The 26,582-nt window shown below is 45.7% G+C and overlaps 1 protein-coding gene across 6 annotated transcripts in view; it reads left to right on the plus strand.

The window, feature by feature from the left end:
* col15a1b (collagen, type XV, alpha 1b) overlaps positions 1-26,582 on the plus strand; it is a 371,940-nt gene that overhangs the window by 125,005 nt on the left and 220,353 nt on the right. For 2 of the 6 annotated variants that reach the window (XM_078540161.1, XM_078540162.1), the window contains exons 1-2: positions 13,607-14,041; positions 17,346-17,893. In XM_078540161.1, the coding sequence (XP_078396287.1) occupies positions 13,711-14,041; positions 17,346-17,893 (879 nt within the window). In that variant the 5' untranslated portion in view covers positions 13,607-13,710. Of the gene's footprint in view, positions 1-13,606; positions 14,042-17,345; positions 17,894-26,582 lie in introns of those variants that run through there. The other 4 variants (XM_078540160.1, XM_078540164.1, XM_078540165.1 and 1 more) reach the window with 2 other exon arrangements.

Here is a 26,582-nt window from a genome sequence, read left to right on the forward strand (position 1 = left end):
TTTTCAGAGTACCTTTCATCCGGACTCGGAACGTTAACTCTGTCTTTCTCTCCACAGGTGCTGTTAGAGCTGCTGAGTTTTTCCAGCATTTTCTGTTTTCGTTACCGCAGTTTTAACCTATGTCTGCTTATGAGGGTCCGAAGTGAATGCCCAGTTAATACCCACCACCTGCACACAATTAATGTACAATTAAGTTTCCATTCTTTCTCTTAAATAAAAATTGGAGTTCATATGCACAACCAATATTTCAAAACAAATTAAATCAAAAAAACTTCACATTTTGTACAAAGCATTACATTGCTAGATGCTTCTCCTCCAGGACCTCTAACAATTTCTTCGTGCATGCACTTCTTTTTGTAAAACAATCTGACAGTTGATGACTTGCATCCACCATTTTAAATTTAGAGACTCCCTTCCTCTCTAAATTTCGTTTCAAGCCAGCAAGGTCAATCTCTAACCATTTCTCACTCACACTTTCCTAGAGTGTACATTATCCCGCAAGAAATAATTGTCTACACAAAGTTTAATGGGTATGCTATCTTCTGCTCCCTGTACAGAATCTCACTTAAAATTTTTGACTCCTAGAATCCTATATCCACTGCCTGCACAAGAGTCAGTGTTTCAGCAGCTAAGGTACTTTTAATAACCCTCTATATTTTCTTAGCTTCTTAAGCTAAAGGACAACATTTGCTGCTCTCACTCATCAAAAATACAATACCCTTTAGGAAGATTAGTTTGTGAAGCATTGCTAAAAGTGATTAGTTTCATATTCTTTGGGTCACCTAAGGATAGGAACTTAAGTATGTATTATTCCAGATTTAAGTTTTAAATGCTTTGTTTACCCTTAAAACATAGATACTTTAGAATGTTTCATCATAGTACTTAACCCTGCAACAGATTAAAACTGGCATCTGGTCGAGTCTCAGTGTCTAACTAATTCAACCAACCCATCAAGCTTCACAATTGATCTGCCCCTTCATTAGATATAACATCATTTTCTGTGATAATCTAGCATGATTAATCAGGTTGGATGTATCGCTCTCTAAATAGAGAATTTAAAGCTATTCCAGACCTACTCTACTTAATATCTAAACCAATTTAATTAAAAACAGACAAGCCTGACTCCCAATTATAAATTCTGTTCTAATCTTATCTGTTCTAGACTTTTCTCAAATTGTGCAGTGCTACCTCTTAGCTGATTATTGTAAATGGTTCTCTCACTTAGGGTATTGTCCCTCTCTCCTTCAAATCTGCTGTCATCACTCCTGCCCTAAAAAAAAACAACCCTTGACCCTCCGTCCCTGAAAACTACCATCTCATCTCCAACCTCTTCCTCTCCAAAGTCCTTGGGCGTGTTGTTGCCTCCCAAATCTGCTCCCATTTTTCCTGAATCCAACCAATCATGTTTCTGCCCTGCCACAGAACCGAAATGGCTCTTATCAAAGTTACAAATGACATCCTATGTGACAGTGACAAAGGTAAACTTTCCCTCCTCACCCTTTGACATGGTTGACCATAGCATCCTCCACCTCTCCTCTGTTGCCTAGCTGGATGGGGCTGTTCACATGTGGTTCCATTCTTTTTTTTGTTCTGCAGTCCATCTGGTATGTAGTAGTTTGGCTTGCTAGGTCATTTCAGAGGACAGTTTAAGAGTCAAGCATATTGTTGTGTATCTGAAGTTGCATATCAGCCAAACCAGGTCAGGATGGTAGATTTCTTTCACTAAAGGGCATTGGTGAACCAGATGGACTCTTACAACAATCTGATAGTTTCATGATCACCATTACTGATACTCTTTATTCCAGCTTATTAATTAAGTTTCAATTTTACTAGCTGCTGTTGTGGGATTTGAACCCATGTCCCCAGAGAATTGGCCTATGCCTCTGGATTACTAGCCCAGTGGCAGTACCACAACACCACAGTCTCCACCTCCTCCTCTAGCTAATTGTAGCCAGTGAATCACTTTCAATGGCTTCTCTTCCTGCTCTCACACCAATACTCTGGTGTCCCGCAGGGATCAGTACTTGACCCCCTCCTATTGCTGATCTACATGCTACCCCTTGGTGACACCAGCCAAAGGCACGGCATTAGTTTTCACATAGACATTGACGACTCGCAGCTCTACCTCACCACCACCCTCTCGATTCCTCCACTGTTGCTAAGTTATCGGACTCCAATACTGGATGAGCAGAAATATCCTCCAATTAAATATTGGGAAGACTGAAACCGTTGTTTTTGGTCTCCGCTGCAAACGCCATTTCCTAACTACCAACTCCATCCCTTTCCCTTGTAATAGTCCGATAAGGCGGTTTGTTTGTAATCCTGCTGTCACATTTGATCCAGTTTCCAGCTCTGTAACATCGCTTGTCTTCACCCTTGTCTCAGCTCATCTGCTGCTGAAACCCTCACTCATGACTTTGTTACCTCTAGATCAATTATTCCAACACATTCCTGGCTGGTCTCTCACATTCTACCCTCCATAAACATCCAAAGCCCTTCTGCCTGTGTCTTAACTTATTCCCATTTCACCACTGTGCTTGCTGACCTGCAGTGAGTCCCACTCAAGCAGCATCTTGATTTTAAAATTCTCATTCTTGTTTTCAAATCCCTCCATGGCCTTGCTCCTCCTTATCTCAGTAATCTCCTCCAACCCATAGTCCTCCGAGATATCTGCACTTCTCTAATTCTGGCCTCCTGTGTATTCCCAATGGTTGGGGTGGTGGTATAGTGGTATTGCCACTGGACTAGCATTCTAGAGACCCAGAGTAATGCTTCAGGGATCAGGGTTCAAATCCCACCATGGTAACACTTTGAATTCAATAAAAACCTGGAATTAAAAGTCTGATGATGACTATGGAAATCATTGTCAATTGTTGTAAAAACCCACCTTGTTTGCTAATGTCCTTTAGGGAAGGGATTCTGTCATCCTTCCCTGGTTTGGCCTGCATGTGACTCCAGACCCACAGCAACATGGTTGACTCTTTAAAAAAAAAATGCCCTCTGAACAAGGGCAATTAGGGATGGGCAATAAATGCTGGCCTAGCCACCGATGCCCACATCCCATGAACAAATATTTTTTAAAATCATGATTGCTTCACCATTGGTGGCTGTGCCCTCAGTTGCCTAGGCCCCAAGCTCTGTAATTCCCTCCTGACACCTTGCCCCCGCTCTAACTTGCTTTCTTCTTTGTTCCTTAAAACCTACATAGGTTTTGGTCAAGCTTTGGTCATCAAATCTCCTTATGTGGCTTGGTGTCATACTTTGTTTTATAATGCTCCTGTGAAGCGTCTTGGGACATTTCATTAAAGGTGCTATATAAACATAATTCGTTGTTGTTGGAATAACTATCCATTTTTCAAAGTCTATCAAAGTCTGACCATGCCTCATTGGCATTTTTAAAAATAAATTTAGCCAAGAACTCTCAATAGAAGGACTAACCTTCATCACTCTCCAACTAATGGGCACTTGACCCACAAAATACTTTAGCTCTTACTTCTGGTTGGAAATGACAATGACAAAGCCATAACAAAAACAGAATTACCTGGAAAAACTCAGCAGGTCTGGCAGCATCGGCGGAGAAGAAAAGAGTTGATGTTTCGAGTCCTCATGACCCTTCAACAGTTTTTTGTTTTTATATTACTGATAAAGCCATAGCTTGTTTCTTGTTTGGTAGGGATGTAGCCTGTGCCCACATATCCACTTTATTCTTTCACTGGTCATATGGTTCAGACTCTTAAAAACGTCGTAGGGTAATTATACCCTGACAATTTTCACTTGTTCTGTGCTATTTTTCACAATAGGCACTAGGATTGTAGTTTTCTATCTGAATTTTTTTTTCTTAGCTTCAGACCTTCACCTTTAGGCAAACATTCTTTGCTACTGTTCTATTCTAAAAAGCCAGTTGGTGAAGGATAGAACTGAAACCAATCTTTACACACTATGCATTTATTTACAGAGTTGCATATTTCAACCATACGCCTCTTAACCAAACAAACAGAATGTTAGCTTGTGTCTGTGCCTGTGACAATGAACAGATCATTGTTTTTTTCAGAGATGTTAGTTAAGGGATAAATATTGACTAGGACACCAAGGAGAATAAAAACAAAAAGCTAAAAGCTACTGCGGATGCTGGAAATCCAAAACAAGGAGAATGGCTGGCAGAGATGTGTAGGAAGGTCAACCTGACCTGTGATTTGAGCAATGCCCATCCCTAATGTTTGTGAATTGATTTCTTGATGTACAGAGGGCAACAGGAGGAGGGAAAGCTGTGGTGTAATCTTTAGAGCTCTGCTGATGATACTGATGAAGAGCCCCCCTACCTCTCCTAATGTTTTTCTTGATGACCTCCTCTGATATAATCGACCTTCCAGCCAACTTTCAAGAACTCAAAGGAAGCTGCATCGCAATCAGTTGCTAGGCACCAAAAACATTCATTGTGACCACAGCCAACTGGGGAAGCTTTCTAACAGTTTACGGGCATTTATAATTTGGACATGTAGGATGGAAAAAGAAACAGAGAGAAGCTGTGGAAAATCTCAACTCAAGCTTGGGGTCCAAAAACAGACCAGAGACAGATGTTATTGTACAGAACCAAAGTAAAATATCACGGATGATGGAAACCTGAAAATAAAAACAGAAAATGCTGAAAATGTTTAGCCGGTCAGGCAACATCTGTGGAGAGTGTAATCGAGTTAATGGGGAGAATTGTAGCGACTGCCAGGAAGCAGGGTCACAGTGGGCTGGCCGGGTCTAATCGGCTCCCTGACATTGTCCCGCTGTTGGGGCGTTTTACCAACAGCGGGACTGGCTGGCTACCGACAGGCTTCCTGTCACAAGGTGGTGGGAAGCAAATTTAAACGTTCGAAGGCCCTCTTCGTGGCCATTTTTACCAGGCTATCGGCATTTTTCATCGACATCCCACCAGGTGGAGAGGCTGACAGCTGAATATGGTTGGCCTCCCAGCGGCAGCCCAGGAGGGGAGATTTTTTCATGCAAAGAGGGGGGTCTGGGCAGGGAAGGCGGCCACCATGGCCCTGGTGAATTGCTCAGACGGGTTTACCCCGCCATCAGGACAATTTGAACACTTTTGTAAAGTTTCTTCGGCCTGCCTGGCGTAGGCGGCAGTGCCCCTACCTTCCTCAGCAGTGGCCACGGCTCCTGGTGGCACTGCGGAGGCTGCTGAGCTGCCAGCCCTCTGATTGCTCTCGGGGCTGGTGGAACATCCTGCACAGACGGCAGACCCAGCAGAGGCTTATTCATGAGCTGCCACCCATATGATCGAGGGGGTGCTTCGCCAGCCAGCCGTGCGTGTTGCGCACACACATTTCCGGCCGCTGTTCAGACCCTCCCGACCCCAATGATAAAATCCTGTCCAGTGTTCCAGATCAGTGAATCTGATCTGCTGAATGTTTGTATTTTGATTTGTAATGGTAGAGAACTGGGGAGAAACTCAGAACTTGCTGGAAATGTGTTGAGACCGGCTCTGGGGTAAGGATTGTCAGCGCCTTTATTCCTGAATGCGTGTAAACAGTTGGAGCTAGTTTTTTTTAAAGTGATCATATAACCATAGAATTTGCATCAGGAGGCGTTCTGGCAAACCATTCTGGATCATAACAACTCCTGGCTGCACAAAACCATTTTCTCCCCTGATATTTTTCTCTTTTAAAATCTGCCAAGCAAAAAAAATAAACTTCCAATCAACCCCATTGGTTACAAGAGTATCTCACAGAAACAGGAGAATTCTCAACTATCCTTGACTCATCACTGCCTGCTCCCCCCACCCACCCAGCTCCCACATCCACCTCTTCATTTCAAAGGGGGCAAAAAGTACTGGGAGCTCAGACTGACTGCCAAGGTGTCATGTTTCTGAGACATCTTCTCAGAAGGAGCAAGAAGACTTTAAAAGAAATACATTAGTCTCAATATTTCGGGGAAATAACTTGACAGAGAAGTAACCTGGACTGTCCCTTCTACGGGTCCAAAAACTTGCAAATCATAGGAGTATTGAACTGATGGGATGCAGCTGGCTGGATTATTCTCTTGGTGTGCAGAGTATTAATGTAGTAGAAAACTTAATTACTTCTGGCTCAGAATTACTGTTTGAGTTGCAGTGTAGAGAGAGTTACAGTAATCCGATTACAGTGAGTTTTAAAAAAACACATTGTAGCTAAGATCTTTCAGCATCGTTCGTTTTCATTTATTGCAGGAGTTGTTAACCGATACCTCTTCTGTGGTTGAAATGTGATGCTTTAAATGTACTTTAAGAACTTCAGACCTTGTCCACAGCTCCTATTTTCTCTCTGTCAAGCAGTGCTGGGAATGTAAGGATAGATAGGCTGATAGTTCAAGGAAAGTAATGGGTTGGTACTTGACTTGTAGACCCTAAGTCAGAACAGCCTGTTGATGAGGTGGTCTACACCATTGATGCTGAGTTGCTTTCTCCTTCTACCAAACTCCTAGGGCAGAATCTTTTGGTCAGCATGCCTTTACCTTACAGGATCTTGAGGGTTCTTTCACTTCTCCTTGGATAGAATCAAGTTGTGCCACAGCTCTCAGGAATTCACTTTGATTCTCCTCCGTTTTCCTGCTATTCTTTGTGGTATGAGATTCCTTGGGGTCCTTCCGCTAGGCAATCTTCCAACTCTTCTCAAGCACCTCACGATTATGGACTTCTCAGCTCAAACATGGGCTTCACTGCATTCTTGCTTAGTGACTCCAAATCAGAACACACCCTGGGGGCTGAATTTTACAGCCACAAATTGGTGGGCTGCACCCCGCACTCACATGAATACAGTGTGATGACGTCAGGCCAGCAACCTGAAGTCACCATGCCAGTCTCCGATATTATGGAAGGTGAACAGCCGTGGAAATCAGAAGTCTGCCCACCGTTTTGAAATAACCAGCTAACAAGCTATTGAGCCTGTTAAATGATCACCTGTATGCAATTTTTCGTTGCCCCCTGAATTTTTCAGGCATCGGATGGGAAAAGGTTTGGGAGTGCTTCACGCCAGGTATGAGGAGGTGGCACAAGGAAGAAAAGGCTTCCCATGGCTGCATGTAGAGTCTGCTGGTGAAGGGGGCCGCATTTAAATGTTTTTTTGACTTCATTTATTCACTGCTTTGAGCCTAACGTTAGGTTGAAAGGGTAGGGGGCCTTTAAATTAGGGTCTGTGACGGACTTCCTGTTCACAGCATAACCCCTCTCCCACCTGATGCCCTGCCTAGAAGTCCAGTTGGGCGTGGGGTCCCCCTTTGCCAACTTCCCACCAGACGGCTGCTAATTGGCCATCTGGTGATTGATTTCCCGAGCTGAGACGGCGGGGGCGGGAGCAAAAGGACCACTCATTTTATGTTCTGCCTCCGTCACCCCGCCAAAAACCCTAAAATCCAACCCTTGGGTTTCTGATGGCCTTCTGCTACTGGTCTACAGCTTCCGGCAGGTTCTCCCTCTGCTTGTCTCAAAGCGGCTTCCAGATTGACCTAAACCCCCAACTGTCTGTTTCTGTGAGAAAGCGCACAGATAAAAACCCAAAACCAAAGAAAAAAATATCCCTGCAATTTTATCCCCATGGCAGCATGATATCTGCGGGATGTCCCAGACAGAAATTTAAACTGATTATCACCAACTTTAAACCTGTCCTTTAATTTGAAAAGTTTATGGATACTTCAAGACCTTTCCTTGCTTACTAGTTGCTTCCAAACCAATGTTTGATCTGGGAAACCATGGGGAGGATTTTTCCCTCGTCAGGCAGGCTCGGCGGGGCTTGTCGGGAAGCCAACTGACGCCCACAATCGGGGCGGATTGGGAATTCACGCTGATGGGCCAATTAAGGCCCGTCCAGCGTGACATGTGAGCAGCAGCGCTCAGCGCTGCCTGTGTGAGGGGGGGGTGGAATGGAGGGCAAGCATGAACTTCACGCATGCGCGCAGGTGCATGCTAGAAAATCTCCCTGAGGTACAGAGCTGCCTCAGGGAGATGACCAGTTTAAAATATCAAAAGTAGAGTTTAAAAATGTTATGAAACATGTCCCCTCATGTGACTCTGTCACATAAGCAGGGACATGTTATAAATGAAATGTAAAACATTTTTATTTGATGTCGGAAACCTCATCCACCCTGTTTTTAATGGCCGTAATGGGCCTTTTAATTGTTGGGAATATCGTGCGAGTGCGCTAAGACGTCGGGACACTCGCCCGATGTCATCGCGCGTCATTTTACACTCGGTCAGGTCGGGCGCACGTCCGTCCGACAAACTAAAAATTCTCCCACATCTGAATAATTTGAACCCCTTATGGAGACAGCTGTAGACATTGGCCAGGATTTTCCAGCTCCAGTGTGGTGGGTCCGGCCACAGCAGATGCAGCAAGTCAGCCAAAAGCCCATTGACCTCAGTGGGACTGAAAGATCCTGCCGGTGGTGGGGCCAGAAAACCCCACCCATTCTCTCTCCACCAAGACTCAGAAAGAGGCCACCCATTGCTTATGGCTTTCGTACTTCCTACTCTCATCTTATTAAATAAACAGAGGCCACCCTTTCAATTGCACTTACTCTAGCTTCTCAAACGAGAGTTTTTATTTATCTTACATTTAACAATTTCAATCCCCAAATCAAAAGCTATGTTCCTAAAACATATGAGGCATGAAATTACATATGCATAGCACCCTTCTCGAGGGCAATTAGGGATGGGCAATAAATGCTAGCGACGCCCACATCCCGTGAACAAATTAAGTAACAGTAGATATTGGATGTTGTGGGTCAGGTTTAACACAAAGTTGCTTAGGAATTACTTTTGGGATCGACGGCATTGTCACTTAAATGTAGTGGATTGGGAACCCCCCCCACCCCCAACTCTCCCCACTCTCCCCACCCCATCACCACCCAAGGTAATTGGTGTGGACTATTGTTGATTTCATTCACTCATTGTAAGAGGAGGTTCTGATAGTATTGTTACCTGAATTTGGGAGCTTGTGACTGCTAGTGGGGACAGGTGATGGTGTTGACGGTTGGCTGTTGTTCTACGATTGTAATGCTTGCAACTACTTAAGGAGCCAGGTGCCCTTTAAGATAATCACCCCTGCCCATTGAGATTTGTTAATAATGCAATTGCTCGTCTATCCATTTCAGTGCAAGATTAAATTTTCTAATGCACTCTGTGCTACCTAAGTTGTTATAATGTCACACCATCAACATTGTTGCGTTTAAATGTAAATGTTCATATCTGGCACATGAGAAGATGGCACTAGTAGTATATGTAGGCTAAGAAAATGAACATTGATCCCGTCAAACGGGTCTCTGCTCCATGCTTTGTTGCTGGCCTATCTGGAGTGCCCACGTAGAAAATTCTTGAGAGAGAAAAACATACAGGGATCTGAAGAAGGGTCATTGACCTGAAATGTCAACCTTTAATTCATCTCTCCACAACACATCTGCCTAACCTGCTGAGTGCTCCTCCCATTTTCTATTTCTCTCCAGGAGCACTGGAGAAACCCTGAAGAAATTCTGCTCTTTCAGAAGGCATTTGATTTGATAAAGTGCCATGTCAAAGGTTATCGCGGAAAATTAAAGCTCATGGTACTGGGGGTAACATATTGGTATGGTTAGAAGATTAGCTGGCTAATAGGAAGCAGAGAATAGGCAAAGATCGGTCTTTTTCAGGTTGGCAAGATGTAACGAGTGGTGTGCCACAGGGATCAGTGCTGAGACCTCAACTGTTTACAATTTATATAAATGACTTGGATGAAGGGATTGAAGGGATGGTTGCTAAATTTGCTGATGACACAAAGGTAGGTTGGAAAGTAAGTTGTGAAGAGGACATAAGGAGGCTACAAAAAGATATAGATAGGTTAAGTGAGTGGCCAAAGACCTGGCAGATGAAGTATAATGTGGGAAAATCTGAAATTGTCCATTTTGGGAGGAAGAATAAAAGAGAAGCATATTATCTAAATGGTGAGAGATTGCAGAGCTCTGAGCTGCAGAGGGATCTGCGTGTCCTAGTGCATGAATCACAAAAGGCTAGTATGCAGGTGCAGCAAGTAATTAGGAAAGTTTGTAGAATGTTATCATTTATTGCGAGGGGAGTTGAATACAAAAGTAGGGAAGTTATGCTTCAGTTGTACAGGGTACTAGTGAGACCACATTTGGAGTACTCTGTACAGTACTGGTCACCTTATTTAAGGAAGGATGTAAATGCATTGGAAGCAGTTCAGAGAAGGTTTACCAGACTAATACCTGGAATGGGGGGGGTGTTGTCTTATGAGGAAAGGTTGGACAGGTTAGGCTTGTATCCACTGGGGTTTAGAAGAGTAAGAGGTGACTTGATTGAAAAATATAAGATCCTGAGGGGTCTTGACAGGGTGGATGTGGAGAGGATGTTTCCTCTTGTGCGAGAATCTAGAACTAGGGGTCACTGTTTAAAAATAAGGGGTCGTCCATTTAAAACAGAGATGAGGCGAAATCATTTCACTCAGTGGGTTGTGAGTCTTTGGAACTCTCTTCCTGAAAAGGTGGTGGAAGCAGAGTCTTTGAATGTTTTTAAGGCAGAGGTGGATGGATTCATGGTAAGCAAGGGGGTGATTGGTGGTAGGCGGTATGCAGATTTCAGGTTACTCTCAGGTCAGCCATGATCTTATTAAATGGTGGAGCAGGCTTGAGGGGCTGAATGGCCTACTCCTGCTCCTTGTTCATATATGCTCTCTTGATGGTTTACGACTGCCTCATTTACCCTGCTCATTTAGCCTTTCCATTGCTCTGTTTTGTTTGCTCAGTAACCGACTCGAGCTCCGACCCATTCCATGCAGAATCCGACTTAAGTTCCATTGTTCCTGGATGCTGATGAAAATGAAACTTAGCCTCGCCTTCCACCCCCTACAGATAATTTCTGACCTGCTGAGTGTTTCCAGCATTTTGTGTTTTCAATTGAGAGACCAACATGCCTTTTGCGCCAACAAACGAATAACTTTAAGTGAGACTAGCACCATTGCCTGGAAGTATAGTCAATTATTCCACAGCATGACAGGCAGCTGATCCCTGCCTCTGCCATTTAACAAGCTAGTAAAATCCATAGTCCCGTGATCACACAGTAGGATATAATCTGACTAAATGTGTGGGGAACATGGAGAGTGAGCAATTGATCTATGTTCTACATACTCCTGAGCAGTCCTGTAGTTACTGGGGTTACTGTAGTTCATTGTGTCGCTCAAGCATTATATTCGTCTGTGATTTATGAAAAGTAATGCCTTTTATTTGGCCTCTTCTGTTTTAATTGTCTGGTCAGTACTTCCTGTGGGCGACACAAAAGAACACAATGTTACAAAGATTTATTTCTTAATCTTTTTCTGCACTTTTCAAAGGAAGATGTGTTTGGAATGAGAAACCTAAACAGGGAAAGGAGGCTAACCAACCACGCACATTCCACTGACAACACTGGGGAGAGCTCCTGAAACTCTTAGGGGAAAAAAGAGGGTCAAACTATTTTTCTTCTTAAATTCCAACTTGGACGTGTTTACTTTACACAGTGTTGTAAAGAGTAGGCTCAGGGCTGTTGTGTGAATGTGTTGGAGACATTCTAAAGGCGTAAAGACTGCTTAAACAAGGACAAAGGCTTAATTGTAAAAAACTAGATTTTCGAAGTAGCAAAATCTACACATTCAGTCGCTTTTGGCTAAAAGTAATACATTCAGAGAGGCCCATTCCCCATTTCAGATAGATGCAGAAATCCCATGCCAGTATTTGAAGAGAGCGAGGGAAGCTCTCCCCGGTGTCCCAGTTAATATATATCTCTCAATAAACATCACTGATACAAATTATCTGTCATTTATCGCATTACTGTTCTGAGAGCTTGCTGTACACAAATTAGCTGCTGCATTTCCCTGCATTACAATAATCACTATAATTCATTGGTACTTCATTGGTTATAAAAGTACTTTCAGGTGTCTTGAGGTTGTGAAAGGCACTAAAGAAATGCTAGTTCATTCTTACTTCCTTCCACACAGGTGGAATATTGTGAGGAAATTTTCCAGGTCGTGGAAGATAGGTTTGGAGGCAAATTTGCAGAAAAATATGTTCTGGTGGTTCCCCAATGTGTTCTCGCCTCATTCCATTTTCCTGGAGGTAGCTTTTGTGTGGTGACAGCAACTTGCCCGGCAGCAGTGGAGGAAGCCAGTTAAGCTTATTAAATGGGAAATTCACAGTAAATTTCTAAAGGCAGTGCAATTTTTGATAAATATTCGCTCGGTAGTACAGAGCTTGAGCTTTGCTGAAAAAAGAGACATGCTGTCGAACCTTGTTGTCTTGTACTCATCAGAACAGACGCGTGTTCCTTTTGAAATTTGGTATTTTTGCGTCTGTCCTGATGAGTGCAAGACGAAAAGCTTTGACAGCATGTCTCCTTTTTCAGCAATGCGCAATTTTGATAGCATCATGGGGACCCCCAAGCCGTGTCAGAACCTTGGCTACTCAGAGGGAGCTGCACGTCTGGAGGATGGAACGACATGAAAATAAGATGCAATCTGATTGTTTAATGGTGCCAATGGCAAGCCTGAGGACATCCACAGACAGAGGTTTGCCATTGCAAGAGCAGCTCCTGGACACTGTTCTCATGGACAGTCCTCAGGGTGCAGAGATGGCTGCCGGTTCCCTCTACCTTTTCTCGCAGCCATTTCGCTTTGCCCTCTTTTAAGGCTTTCTCCTGGGCAGCTCATTGACAATCCAGGCACTGTGAAGGCTGCTGGTGCGCTGATTGGTCCTCCCTCCTCCTCAACCTGCCCGCCATCCCAAATTGGACAGTGAACCTGGAGACGTGCTGCTAGTTGGTCACTGGAAAATTTCAAAAGGCATGCTGCTCTGACGGCTGGTTACAGACCCATAAATGATGGCAAAAAAAAATTCTACGTTCGGAAAATTCGCCCCATTGTTATATTTCTGGAAAATTGCAGAGCTCTATCTTGGCATAGATGTCTACGGAGGCTCTCAGTCTTGCCATTGGTACCATTAAATGGTCAGGTTGCATCTTATTTTGATGCTGCATCCTCCTGCTGTACAGCTCCCTCCCCCAAGTCGCCGAGCTCCTGACACACAGCGGGAGCCCCTTGTGATGCTATCAAAATTGCATCACTCGCATCAATCTTGGAAACTTTCTGCTAATTGCCCATTTAATAAGCTTAACTGGCTTCCTATTGCTGCCAGGTGAATTGCTGTCACCCCACAAAAGCCACTTCTGGGAAAATCAGGCGGGAACACAGTCAGGAAACGACAAGATGTGTCTTTCTCCAATTTAGTTAAGGTGCGACGGAAACTAATGGAGAATACTGCATGTAGATTATTTGCATCTTTTTCCTTACTGACAAGTCAGTTCAATGCAATTGGCACTTGCATTCTAGAGAAAAAGAAACTGCTGATCTTCTTTTGTTTGTATTTAAGATCAAGGCAGCCAACAGGCTGTACAGCTTCTTAGCAGATGGAATTATTTGGTCGGGCACCTATGGAGCTAGGCCAAGTGCAACAGCACATTGGCACTGTACTGAACTGCTCAGAATTACTGAGTCACAATGCAGTGCTGCTCGGACGCTCAAGTTAAACCCGAAGCAGCTGTAGACACATAAGAGCTGGGCAGAACAGCAGGGAAGTAAATTACAAAGCCAGGGATAACTGAGAGCCTTGTACCATTGTTAGGAGCTGTTTTTTTTTATTTTCAGTGTTTAACAAAAAGAAGCAATGCTTGTGGGGATTGTTGCTGTCTCCGTCTGTTTGCTGCTGTGCAGCAGTGGGGCTCATGGACAGTGGAGTTGGTGGTCCAGGCTGTGGGGCCTGGACCAAACGACAGCAGCGCCAGGCACGACAATTCCTGCGAGCACCCAGTCACCTACCAGCGGCCACCTGCCAGGAACCCAATTCACACCAATGGCCAAATCAGCTGGTGCCACCCAATCTCTGAGTCCTCGCCTGGAGCACTCAGTTCAAGAGTCCTCAGCTGTGAGGAACACTCCAGCAGGGGGAATGACTGAATTTAAGAGCGTTGGCTGGCTCCAGCAAAGGAATCTGACAGGTAAGACACCCAATGGTCATGGCAGATGAGTGGGCACTTGGGCTGTTTTTAACAGAATCGTGTTCAATCTGCACAGGAACCCATGCTTGGTGCTGTGCAGAAATAACAAAGTCTCAGCAGCAACAATCCATGTGCCAAGTGTCTGAATTCTGGCCGTTTTATTTGCATTTTTAAAATTTCATTGCTAACTATGTAATATTCAACGTAGAGTTCTTGGGGATTAAAGCAGGTGCTGTTGGGAACGCACACCAGGTCCTTTTGCACCTGTACAGAGAACAAGCACGTTAACATAGTGGCGAAGGCTTTTGTTACAACTATTCGGATGTGTATATCCAACATTTCCTACTTTTAAAAATTGCAGACTTCCAGTAATTACAATTTTCTCCTCATTCAGTACTCAGCTCTCCTGGCAGGATTTGGTGTTTACCGGGGTTGGAGAGCCCTGATTTTCCCGCCCATGCTCCCTGCAATTGTTGCTTACTTGCTACAAGTGCCAGTTCGGGTGATCAGCCTTCAAGGGCATTGTTAACATGGGATCTGATTTTGTGAAGCAATATTAAACATGACCAGGTTTAAGAAAGGAAGAAAGAACATACATTTAAATAACATTTTTCACAACCTCTGGCAATCTTTACAGCCAATGAAGTAACCTTTCCAGGCATGATGAGTTGTGATTGAAATGTCCAAGTTATTAGATGCAATGTAACACATTTTGTCATGTGAGCAGACATTAGTTATTTTAGTCAGTTATGATTTTTGTGCATTTAATGCCCATTTTTGAGATGTTATGACTGATTTTGAGGTGTGATGCAGTGTGTGAGGCTTTTTTATATGTAACTGTGAAGCCAATTTAAAGTTTCATTACATACTATAGTAGGAAAATTCATTGACACTGAGTGATTGGGCCAAGCTCTTTAAACATAGCCCCTGGGGTTCAGTGGTACCCATGGGCAGAGAGGATCTTGTCCACATGGACTGCTAATGGTGTTGGGTTCAATCATTGCCCTTTCCTCGGTTTTAAGGAATGTACTCCTGTTATATGTTTCTCCTCTCCCTCTTAGAGCATTGTTTTTATGCTTGTGGGAGCGAGGGAGGTGGGTGTGGTAATCTAGCATTGTGTAGGCTTCTAGGAGCTGACTGTACACTGCCTCGTACTTTCTGAGCTCCAAGGCCAGTTGTATATCAGCCCTTCTGATTGGCTTCTGTGTGATGATACTGATAAGTCTTTGGACTCCCAGGGCCATACATGAAACTCAAACTGACCTGTGATGGTGTTTTTTCAGTTGATGAGTTGAGCTGGAGAGTGCAGAATCCATAGGCGTAGATTTACCTCCCTCTGGAGAGGAAAAACATCTTCCCCAACAGGAATCACAATTCCCTTTGCTGAACCTCAAAACAGTGTTGGCCAGAGATGGTATTGAGCTGTAGCTGAAGAGCATCCTTTAATTTAAATGCCCATCCTGCACTAGAGCTGAACAAGGTCAATGGAGGCAAGCTGCCTTAAACATAGGAATGACTGGACAAAGGGAGGCTAAGGTCTATCCAGTTTGCCTTTTTCCATTTTGGCAGTTACATGATAAAATGATGATAGAGTTGCTGACTAATCATGGCAATCAATCTCTATAAACAAGTCTAGAACTAACGGAGATATGACTCTAGGAAAATCCAAGCAGTGGAAAGCCCTGTGAACCATAGGTCCAAAATCACCTGTTCCTTCCAAGAAGGCTACATTTACTACACGCCATGTCTCAAATCGCTTACACATTGTATCCCAAAACATTATTTTCTGAAGAAAGTGTATCTAATTTGCATTTGAATGAAGCAATATTGTCTGTTTCCACTGCCTGTTCCATAGATTGGCCACTTGCTCACAAATATTATATCTGCAGATACATTTTAAATTGGCTCCCCTTAAGGAAATAAAAATGGTGATGAAACTGTACTCAGTGAAAAGGGGCCTTTGCATCACAAATGAAGAATACCATCCATAAGTATCACAAGTCTTTGTTTTCTGTGCTTCACATTACAATTGGGCTACATGGTGTCCAGCTCCAAAGAGGCAGAAATCTGCTGCAAGCATTTCTGATTGTCTCAATTCCAACATTCATATTCAAACAATACATCTGCCACTGCATAGAAGTTAAGAATCTGTGTGACCATTTACAAATCAACTGACAGGATCACCTTCAAATCATGGGAATCAAATCAAGTCATGGGAACCATGGTGCCAACAGGCTTAACTTTCCAATGAAGGTTATTCATTGTCTGGACATGAAGAGAGCAGAAGCCCTCCCTGTCCACATATGGCAAATGACCATTAGCAAGTGCCTGAATGACTTGTGGGTGGAATATAATGCCCTTCCACAAGGTGGGTTTGTTGGCGGGGGGGGGGATATTTAATTAATTGGGTGGTGGGCGGGGACCCCACTGCCTTCCCTCCTCTGCCCCAATTAAATCCGGGTAGAAAGGCTTCTTGCCTTCCCACCCCGCCACCAATTGAGGTCCTTAAGTGGGCAATTATTATGAGGCCACCTAAGGGCCTTATCCCGCCACCACCGGTATTATTAGCCATGCGGGGAGCCCGAAAGGCATACCTGTCAGGGTTGCTTGCCACCTCCTGGGTGGTGGGGGGGCCTCATTGTCAGGCACTCAGTGTCTGCTGGAGGGACCCGGTATTGGGAAGTGTGGGGGGGGGCCCGCTGCTCTCCGACCAACGAGTGAGACTCCCATAGTCTGCATTAAATACTGCCCCCTGTATTTCTGGTAATGCACTACACTTTGTGCAATTGAGCTGCCTGGTAAAACCCAAGCTGTTCTTCATCCCTGCTACCCATACCTCTAGCAGAACAGATCACCCCTCCCGCGCCCTAGCCTCCCTCCCCTGTGTAGAATCCCCCAATGGGACTAAAAATGTGTGGGTTCTTCAGTGTGCATGGGATCCGCCAGGTCACTGCCCAGGCCATGAAGCTAAAAGATCCCGCTTCTCCACAGAGTATCATCTTCTATGACACCATCATTGCAAATGAACCTATCAGATCTGAGATGATTTAAACTGCTTTGCTTAATAAACTCTGACTTTAAAAATGAAAGCATTGAAATTCCAGGTGATCAATGCCCAGAATTTCTTCCGATCAGGTCCCTGTAACCTCAACAAGAGATGAGCAGTATATCCGGTGGACGTTTCAGAGGCCTGGGATGGAAATCCCCAGTGGTGCATATTTAATGAAAACATACCCATGGAAAGGGATTCATATTGACTAACAGCGGCAGGAAAAACATTTACCTTTTTGATCTTGTATTGCAGAGAGAGGATCCAATGATCACATTGACCTAACAGGCCTGATTGGAGTCCCCCTACCACCATCGGTTGCATTCATCACAGGATATGAAGGCTTTCCGGCGTACAGTTTTGGGCCAGGTGCAAACATTGGTCGACTGACTAAGACCATGATACCTCAGTCTTTCTACAGAGACTTTGCTATCCTTGTGACCATCAAGCCAGCTAGTGATGATGGCGGAGTGCTGTTTGCGATTACAAATTCCTACCAGAATATTATTTATTTGGGAGTGAAGCTAACTGCCGTTTGGAACGACAGCCAACAGATCGTGCTCTTTTACACGGAATCGGGTTCTCAAACCTCCCATGAGGTTGCCTCGTTTGAAGTGCCACCCATGACTAACAAATGGACCCGGTTTGCTTTATCCATTGAGGATGAGCTTGTCACTTTGTACTTGCACTGCGACGAGTATAATCAGAATACCTTCAAGCGATCACAACAGGCATTATTTTTTGAGCCAAGTTCAGGAATTTTCATTGGGAATGCCGGAGGGGCAGGGTTGAACAAGTTTATAGTAAGTGTCATAGAGATTTTTTTTTTAATGTGTTAAATGCTTGAAATGTAAATTTGATATTTTAATGACTGTCATTTGTGTTATATTAGTGAAACAGTTGCTGTACTTCTTAAAAATGCTGGAGGGCCAAAAGTTTAACGTTTTATTTTACTAGCCTCAGTATTTATTATTCAGGTCAGGATATTTATGAAAAGAATTTAGTGACCTCAATATTTATCTGGGCGGGGATTTGGAACGCAAGAGTGGGAAAGCCAGGAGTCCAGGGTGCACATGTGATTTTTGAACAGATTCCTTGCCTGGGAACCAGTTTGATTGACAGGCCTGGCTGCTTGGCAGGTGGTGACTGCCTCAGTAAAGGCTGCAGCCCAGGAGCAGTAAGTTTTGTAGAGATTCCTGAGGTGGGGCCTCATACAGTATGGTTTGGGGGGCGGTTGGGAGTGTGGGGGGTGGGGGGTGGGGGGGGGTGTGTGTGTGTGTGTGTGTCAGAAGGCGGGGCATCAGATCGCAGGGGTCAAAGGCTGAGGTGAGGCTGGAGAGAGATCAGTGTTGGGTAGGAGATTGGGGCAGTGATGGAGCTGCGATGGAAAGATCGGAGGGGGCGAGTCAGTGATCACCGTTTGGTTGATGATCCTGGGGAAGATTGGGCGTTGATGATGGGGAATCGGTGATGGGGGGTGCAATTGAATGGAGATTGTGGAGGTGGAAGTATGTTTACAGGTCAGCTTGTTGAGTTGGGATTGAAACACTCCTGGCCCACAAGCAGTGCTGTAAGGGCACTTACCTGGTAGTTCACCCATGGGATGTGGATGTCACTGGCAAGGCCAACATTTATTGCCCATTCCTAATTTCCCTCAAGAAGGTGGTGGTGAGCTGCCTTCTTGAACCGCTGCAGTGTGACCTGCTCTTGTGGACAAAGTATTTATGTGACTGGCCTGATTAAGTTTCTTCTCAATGGTTACCCCCAGGCCATTGATGGTGGGGGATTCAGCAGTGGTAATGCCTTGAATGTCAAGGGGAGATTGTTGATTTTCTCCTGTTGGAAATGTTCATTGCCTGGCACTTGTGTGCCACAAATTTTACTGGCTACTTATCAGCCCAGGCCTGAATGTTGTCCAGGTCTTGCTGCAGATGGACACATATTGCTTCATTTTTAGAGGAGTTGTGAATTGTACTGAACACTGTGCAACCATCAGCAAAAATCCCCACTTCTGACCTTATGATGGAGGGAAGGTCATTGATGAAGCAGCTAAGGTGGTCGGGCCTCGGACGCTACCCTGAGGAACCCCCACAGCGATGTCCTAGGGCTGAGATGATTATCCTACAACAATCACAAGTATTTTGCTTTATGCTAGGTGTGACATCAACCAGTGGAGAGTTTCCTCTCTGATTCCCGTTGGCCTCAGTTTCACTAAGTCTTCTTGATGTCACACTCGGTCAAACGGTACTATGATATCAAGGGCAGTTATTCTCAACTCACCTCTTGAGTTTAGCTCTTTTGTCCATGCTTGGGTCAAGACTGTAATGAGGTAAGGAGCTGAGTGGCCCTGGCAAAACCCAAACTGGACAAGTTGTCAATGGGTAAGTGCCATTTGAAAGAACTGTTGACAACACCTTCCATCACTTTGCTGATGATTGATGGTAGGCTGATAGGATGGTAATTGGATGGATTATTTGCCCTGCTTTTGGATTGGGTGTATCCTTCCTTTTGTGGACAGGACATGCCTGAGCAATTTTCCACATGGTCGCATAGATGTCAGTGTTGTAGCTGTACACAGTTTGGAGCGGCTTGGCTCGGGTCATGGGTAGTTCTGGAACTCAAGTCTTTAGCACTATAGCCACAATGTTGGCAGCACCCTTGACTTTGCTGTACCCAGTGTGCTGCAGCAATTCTTCAGGGTTGTGTTCTAGACCCAACCATTGTCAGCTGCTTCACCAATGACCTTCCCCGTTTCGTAAGGTCAGCAGTGCGGAAGTTCACTGATGATTGCACAGTATTTAGTTCCATTCAATATGCCTGAGATACTGAACCAGTTTGTACCCACATTGGGCAACATTCAGGCTTGGGCTGATAAGTGACAAGTAATATTCATGCTACACAAGTGCTCAGAAATGACTATCTCCAACAAGGGAGAATCTAACCATCTCACCTTGACATTCAATGGCATTATCATATTTGAATGCCCCACCAACAATATCCTTGGGGTTGCCATTGACTAGAAACTGAACTGGACTAGCTATATAAATACTGTGGCTACAAGAACGGGTCAGAGGTTTTGGAATCCTGCAGTAAATAACTCATCTCTTGACTCCCCAAAGCCTGTCCACCATCTACAAGGCACAAGTCAGGAGTGTGATGGAATACTCCTCACTTGCCTGGATGAGTGCAGCTCCCACAACACTCAAGAAGCTCAACATCGTCCAGGACAAAGCTGCCTGCTTGAATGGCACCACATCCACAAACATTCACTCCCTCCACCACCAGCGCACAGTAGCAGCAGTGTGTACCATCTACAAGATGCACTGCAGGAATTCACCAAGGCTACTTCGACAGCACCTTGCAAATCCACGAATGCTACCATCTGGAAGTTCCCCTCCAAGTCACTCACCATCCTGACATGGAAATATATCACCATTCCTTCACTGTCACTGGGTCAAAATCCTAGAACTCTCTCCCTAACAGCACTGTGGGTGTACCTACACCACATGGACTGCAGTGGTTCAAGAAGGCAGCTCACCACCGCCTTCTCAAGGGCAACTAGGGATGGGCAATAAATGCTGGCCCAGCCAGCGAAGCCCACATCCCTTGAATGAATGAAAATAAAAGATCCTTTGGACTTAAAGGAAAGGAATATCACTGTGAGCATACTCCGGAAGGTTTGCACTTTCTCCTGGGTTTCTGATGACCCGCTACTTCTTTATTTGTTCATGGGATGTGAGCATCATTGGCAAGGCCAGCATTTCTTGTCCATCTCTGAGAGGTCCCTTGTGGAAATTCTAGCCTGACATCTTTCAGGTCAGATGTTAAACTGAGGTTTGCTCCTGTTTGTAAGATGTGAAATACCCCTTGGCAACGTTTGGAGAGGAGTGTGGCCTTCTCCGGTTGCCCTGGGCAACATTCTGACCCAACCAAATGACACCATCAAAAACACATTAACTGGCCATTCACTTAATTTATTTTTTTATGGGGTCTTGCAGACTAGTTGCTGGATTTTGGCAGAATCTTATCAGGCATGTAGAGGCAGCTTTGGAGGCGAGAGGGTGGGAAATTTCTGAAATTTGCCTGTGGGATCATCTACCTGACCCCTTCCTGCCTCCGAGCGATCTTGCTGGAAGCAGAGTCAAACCAGCACCGGCTACCCACCCAGCAGCAAATAGGATCAATTCAGTGTCTACTTGGGGCCAAATTGGTGTTGCTGCCAGGACTTTCCTGAGGCCGAAGTCCAGTAGGTCCCGGGCGACAGCCGACCAGTGGCAGACCAGGGAATCATTGGAAGCTTTTTTAGATCCCCTCATTTTGGAGCAGAGGGCATTAGAGAGCTACAGATACAGCCACAGGCCACCTTGTGGAGGCTCCACAGGCCACCCATTGTCCTTAATTGGACAACGAACACAGAGGTTGCCTGCCATTGTCCAATGCTGGGTAGGTCACATTGGTGGGTGGGCTTCAGACACCATTGAGATTGGGATCTGGAATGGTCTCGGCTCACGTTTAAATTTCAGTAAGATTTTGCCCATTGCCTCCAAAAGCAAACATGACGGCCCCTCACATAGTGGCTGGAATTTAGCGACCCCCCCCCCTCCCCTCACCAACCCTCCAGGGGCAGATGGCAGGCAGGGCAACACCGTAAAATGGTGCCCACTGCTTTCCCGCCCATCCCTGCTGCAGTTTTGCCAGTGGTAGGGGAGGCGTCGGACAGCCTACAAACCGTGGGCCAATTGAAGCCCATAGCTGCTGGGGGTTGCTTGCAGTGAGAGAAGGCCGGCCCCTGGTGCTCAGCCTCCTGTTAGCTGGGCAAGCGGAGATGTGCCTCCATTTTGGGCTGGGCTGCCTGTGCCTATCCGAGGCCCTCTGCAGGGTAATTCTGCCCCTCGCCTGAGTTTCCCCTCCCACCACAGCCCCGTCCCAACTCCACATCACCCCCCCTCCTCACCCAAACCCTCCAGGGTCTGCCAGCCTGACCGTGGCAATACCTTGGACATCTTTAAATCCAGTTCCATTGCTGCATGTTCCCTGCATCTCCTCCTGGTGATGCTGCTGGGACAAGCGAGCTGCTGACAATTTGATTGATTGGCAGCTCTTGGAGACGGGAAGCCCTCTCCAGGTGGAGGCAGCTGGCCCACTGGTAGCCCGACAGTTGTTAAATGGCTGTGGAGCAAGCTGGCCAAGCAGAGGCAGGCTCGCACCTGACTTTGATGCTGGGGAGGCGGAGAGTCCATCCCCAGCATAAAATTCAGTCTAGTAATCCAATGCAATTTGGAATCGGCGGCAGCAGTCCCTCGGATTCGAGGATGACGTCCGTCAGGCTTGGTGAGACTTCAGATGACTGAGCAGCCCAATTCTGGATCCACATGTTCTTCCGCAGTGGGGGCACGTTGTTGCGCAGGGGAGTGGAAATCGCAGCCCCAGGTTCGCTTCCTTCTTCCTCTGCCGCCGATGTTCCGCCTCGCTGTTGAGTCGCTGAGCCTCGAAGTGGCTTGCGCCTTGATGGACCCGGCGGTGCCATGCCAAGTGATCGGCAGCACTCTCCTCCCAGGCAGAGGCGTTAACGCTTCTGTGCTTTAGGGCAACCTTGAGCGTATCCTTACACCTTTCCCTTTGGCCGCCCTTTGAGTGTTGGCAACTGAGAGCTGTGAGAAGAGAACCTGCCGAGGGAGGTGGTTTTCAGGTATCTGGCCCATCCATTGTAGTTGGTTCCACAGGAGCAGGGCTTCAATGCTGGGAGACGCAGCTTCATGGAGACGCTCGCGTTAGCCCAGCAGTCCTCCCACTTGATCCCCATGATTCAACGCCAGCACCACTGATGGAAGCACTCAAGGATCTTAATGTGGCGTCTGTAGACAGCCCATATTTCACTGCAATAGAGGAAAACGGTCAACACAACAGCCTTATAAACCAGAGGCCCCTGTTGTCAAAGACATGTTGGCACAGCTTGAAGAAGGCAGCACTGGCACAGTTGACTTGGTGTTGAACTTGCTCATTGATGGTAACCCCTTGGGAGAGGCAGTTGCCGAGATAAGGGAAGTGCTGCACATGCTTCAGAGTCACCCCATCTATGTGGATGGTGTGGGAGATGCTCAACTGGCCGGGGAAGGTTGGTGAAGCACCTTCGTCTTGGCGATGTTTAAGGACAGGCCAAGCCTCTTATATGAGGTGTTGAAGAGGTCAAGCGTCCTTTGCATGTCCTTTACAGACTGAACCATCACACAGCAGTCATCCAAAAGCTGAAGGTCGTGGATGTCCATGGTGGTGAGTTTTGTTTTTGCTCGGGAGCAACCAAGGCTGAAGAGTGTCCCATTCAGACGCTAGTGAATGCTGACACCAGGTGGCAGCTCATCTCAGATGAGGTGGACGATGACAGTCAGGTAAATGGTGAACAAGGTGGGGGCGATCACACAACCTTGTTTGACCCCAGTCTGGATGTGAAAGGTGTCGGTTTCTGATCCTCCACTCAGGATGGTGGCGGCCATGTTGTCATGCAGGAGTCTCAGGATGGTGACAAACTTCAACTGGCAACCAAAGCATTGGAGGACGCTCCACAGAGCTTCACGATTTGGTCAGGTCGATGAAGCCTAGGAACAATTCTCGATTTTGCTCCCAACATTTTTCCTGGATCTGTCTAGCCACAAAGACTATGTCCGCAGTACCCCGGGATGGTCGGAAGCCACACTGGGTTTCCAGGAGGATCCCCTCAGCGACTGGATGAAGGTGGTTCAGGAGGATGCGGGCCAGGATCTTACCCAGGATGGACAGGAGGGAAATCCCCTTGGAGTTTTCACAATCAGATTTGTGGATAGTAATGATGGTCATGTTCTTGAGATCCCAGGGAATGTCCTCTTCATCCCAGAGGTGGAGGATGACCTGGTCAAAGATAGGTGGAGGGACAGGTAGTATTGAGGAGGCGGGGGGGCTGCAGAAGGATTTGGACAGGTTAGGAGAATGGGCAAAGAAGTGGCAGATGGAATACAACGTGGGGAAGTGTGAGGTCATGCACTTTGGTAGGAAGAATAGAGGCAGAGACTATTTTCTAAATGGGGAGAGAATTCAGAAATCTGGAATGCAAAGGGACTTAGGAGTCCTAATCCAGGATTCTCTTAAGGTTAACTTGCAGGTTGAGTCGGTAGATAGGAAGGCAAATGCAATGTTGGCATTTATTTCGAGAGGACTAGAATATAAAAGCAGGGATGTGCTGCTGAGGCTTTATAAGGCTCTGGTCAGACCACATTTAGAATATTGTGAGCAATTTTGGGCCCCGTACCTCAGGAAGGATGTGCTGGCCCTGGAGAGGGTCCAGAGGAGGTTCACGAGAATGATCCCAGGAATGAAAGGCTTAACATATGAGGAACGTTTGAGGACTCTGGGTCTATACTTGATGGAGTTTAGAAGGATGAGGGGGGATCTGATTGAAACTTACAGAATACTGAAAGGTCTGGATAGAGTGGACATGGGGAAGATGTTTCCATTAGTAGGAGAGACTAGGACCCGAGGGCACAGCCTCAGAGTAAAGGGAAGACCTTTTAGAACAGAGATGAGGAGAAACTTCTTTAGCCAGAGAGTGGTGAATCTATGGAATTCATTGCCACAGAAGGCTGTGGAGGCCAGGTCATTGAGTGTATTTAAGACCGAGATAGATAGGTTCTTGATTGGTAAGGGGATCAAAGGTTACGGGGAGAAGGCAGGAGAATGGGGTTGAGAAACTTATCAGCCATGATTGAATGGCGGAGCAGACTCGATGGGCCGAATAGTCTAATTTCTGCTCCTATGTCTTATGGTCGAGCCGTGAGGTGAGCTGAGAGCTGCCAGTAGGAGAGGCCTCTGCGGGGATGCCATCTGGCCCACGAGCTTTGTTGGTTTTCATCTGTTGGATGGCCCGCTTAAGCTCATTGATGGTTGGTGGATCGCCAGAGGAATCCTCCACAGGGTGTTGTGGGACGGCTTGGAGGGTCTCCTCGGTTCTGTCTAAAACAATCACTTGTAAAAAATTATTTTGCCGCAAAGAAAAGTTGAGAAATGCTAAGCTTCTTCACAGAAAGTACCATTTTAGTATTTTTTTACAGTACAGTATGAGCAGTATTTTCTGTCTGTTCTTGTATTATTGACTTGGGTGTTTGAAGTGCTTGTCCAAACCTCTGACTTGGCCCAAATTCAGCTCAGCGTTGGGTCTGGTTTGTCCCACCTGCGCTCTGCAGACAAGTGGTTCTAAGTCCTGTCATGGCTGCTGCATGTGTTGGGTAAACGTTGGTGGAGTTTCTGTGGAAACTTGTACAATCGGTGTGAGCTCAGACTTTCTCCTTGTTGTAGTTTCCTAAAACAGGAAGTGGCAGCTGTACTCGGACAGATGTTTCACTAATATTAACTGGGGCGGTTGCTGGGAGCAGTGGAAGATCTGTAGCAACTGAGCTCAATGTGTTTTCAGTGTGGTAATAGAGCCCAGTAAAACGGTTTAAAAAATGAGGAAGACTTTTGTGAAGCATCAGTTTGGGATCAGTGTAAGATGATTGGTGAACACCAGTCCAGTTATACTCTTCTTACATAACGAGTTTCAATTTTCTCGATCAAATCATAGAATCTTCCATGAGTAGGAAGCCAATCAGCCTATCTTGCCTGACTTCTTTGAAAAAGCTGGCCGATAACTCTAACTTCCTTTGCTCTTTCCCCATGGCCCTGTTAATTTTTCCTTTTCCGGTATATGTCCAACTCCCTTTTGAAAATTACTATTGAATTTCCTTCTACCAGCTGTTCAGACAGTGCGTTCTAGATCACAACAACTTGCTGTGCAAAAATAATTCTCCTCATCTCCCCTCGGGCTCTTTTACCAAGTATCTTAAATTTGTGTCCTCTGATCACCACCGATCTTACTGCTGGCGGAAAGTGTTTCCCTTCATTTATTCTATCAAAACATCAAAATTACTCATCACCTATTCCCCAAACCCTTCTCTGCTCCAAGAAGAGTAAGCTCAGCTTCCCAAGGAGCTCCAAAAACTGAGCTTACTCATAGAATCGTTACAGTACAGGCGAAGGCCATTTGGCCCATCGTATTCATGCTGGCTCTCCTAAGGAGCAGTTCACGTACTGCCACTCCCCTGCCCCCTCCCCACATTCCTTTCCAGATATTTAGAAAATTTAGGCAAATGTGCAACACAGAAAGAGGCCAGTCTGCCCATCGTGTCTATGCAAGCTGACAAACGAGCCACTCAGCCTAATCCCATTTTCCAGCACTTGGTCCATAGTCTTGGAGGTTACGGGACATCAGGTGCAGATCCAGGTACCTTTTAAATGAGTTGAGGGTTTCTGCCTCTATTACCCTTACAGACAGTGAGTTCCAGATATCATTCTCGTTTACACATTCTCCAAGGCTTTGACATCCTTCTTAAAGTGTGCTGCCCAGAATTGGACACAATACTCCAGCTGGGACCTTGCCAGTGATTTATATTGCTTCAGTATAACATCCTTCCTCTCAATGCTACGCCC

This window comes from Cetorhinus maximus, chromosome 4 (genome assembly GCF_964194155.1).
Source record: "Cetorhinus maximus chromosome 4, sCetMax3.hap1.1, whole genome shotgun sequence".
Lineage (NCBI taxonomy): Eukaryota > Metazoa > Chordata > Chondrichthyes > Lamniformes > Cetorhinidae > Cetorhinus > Cetorhinus maximus.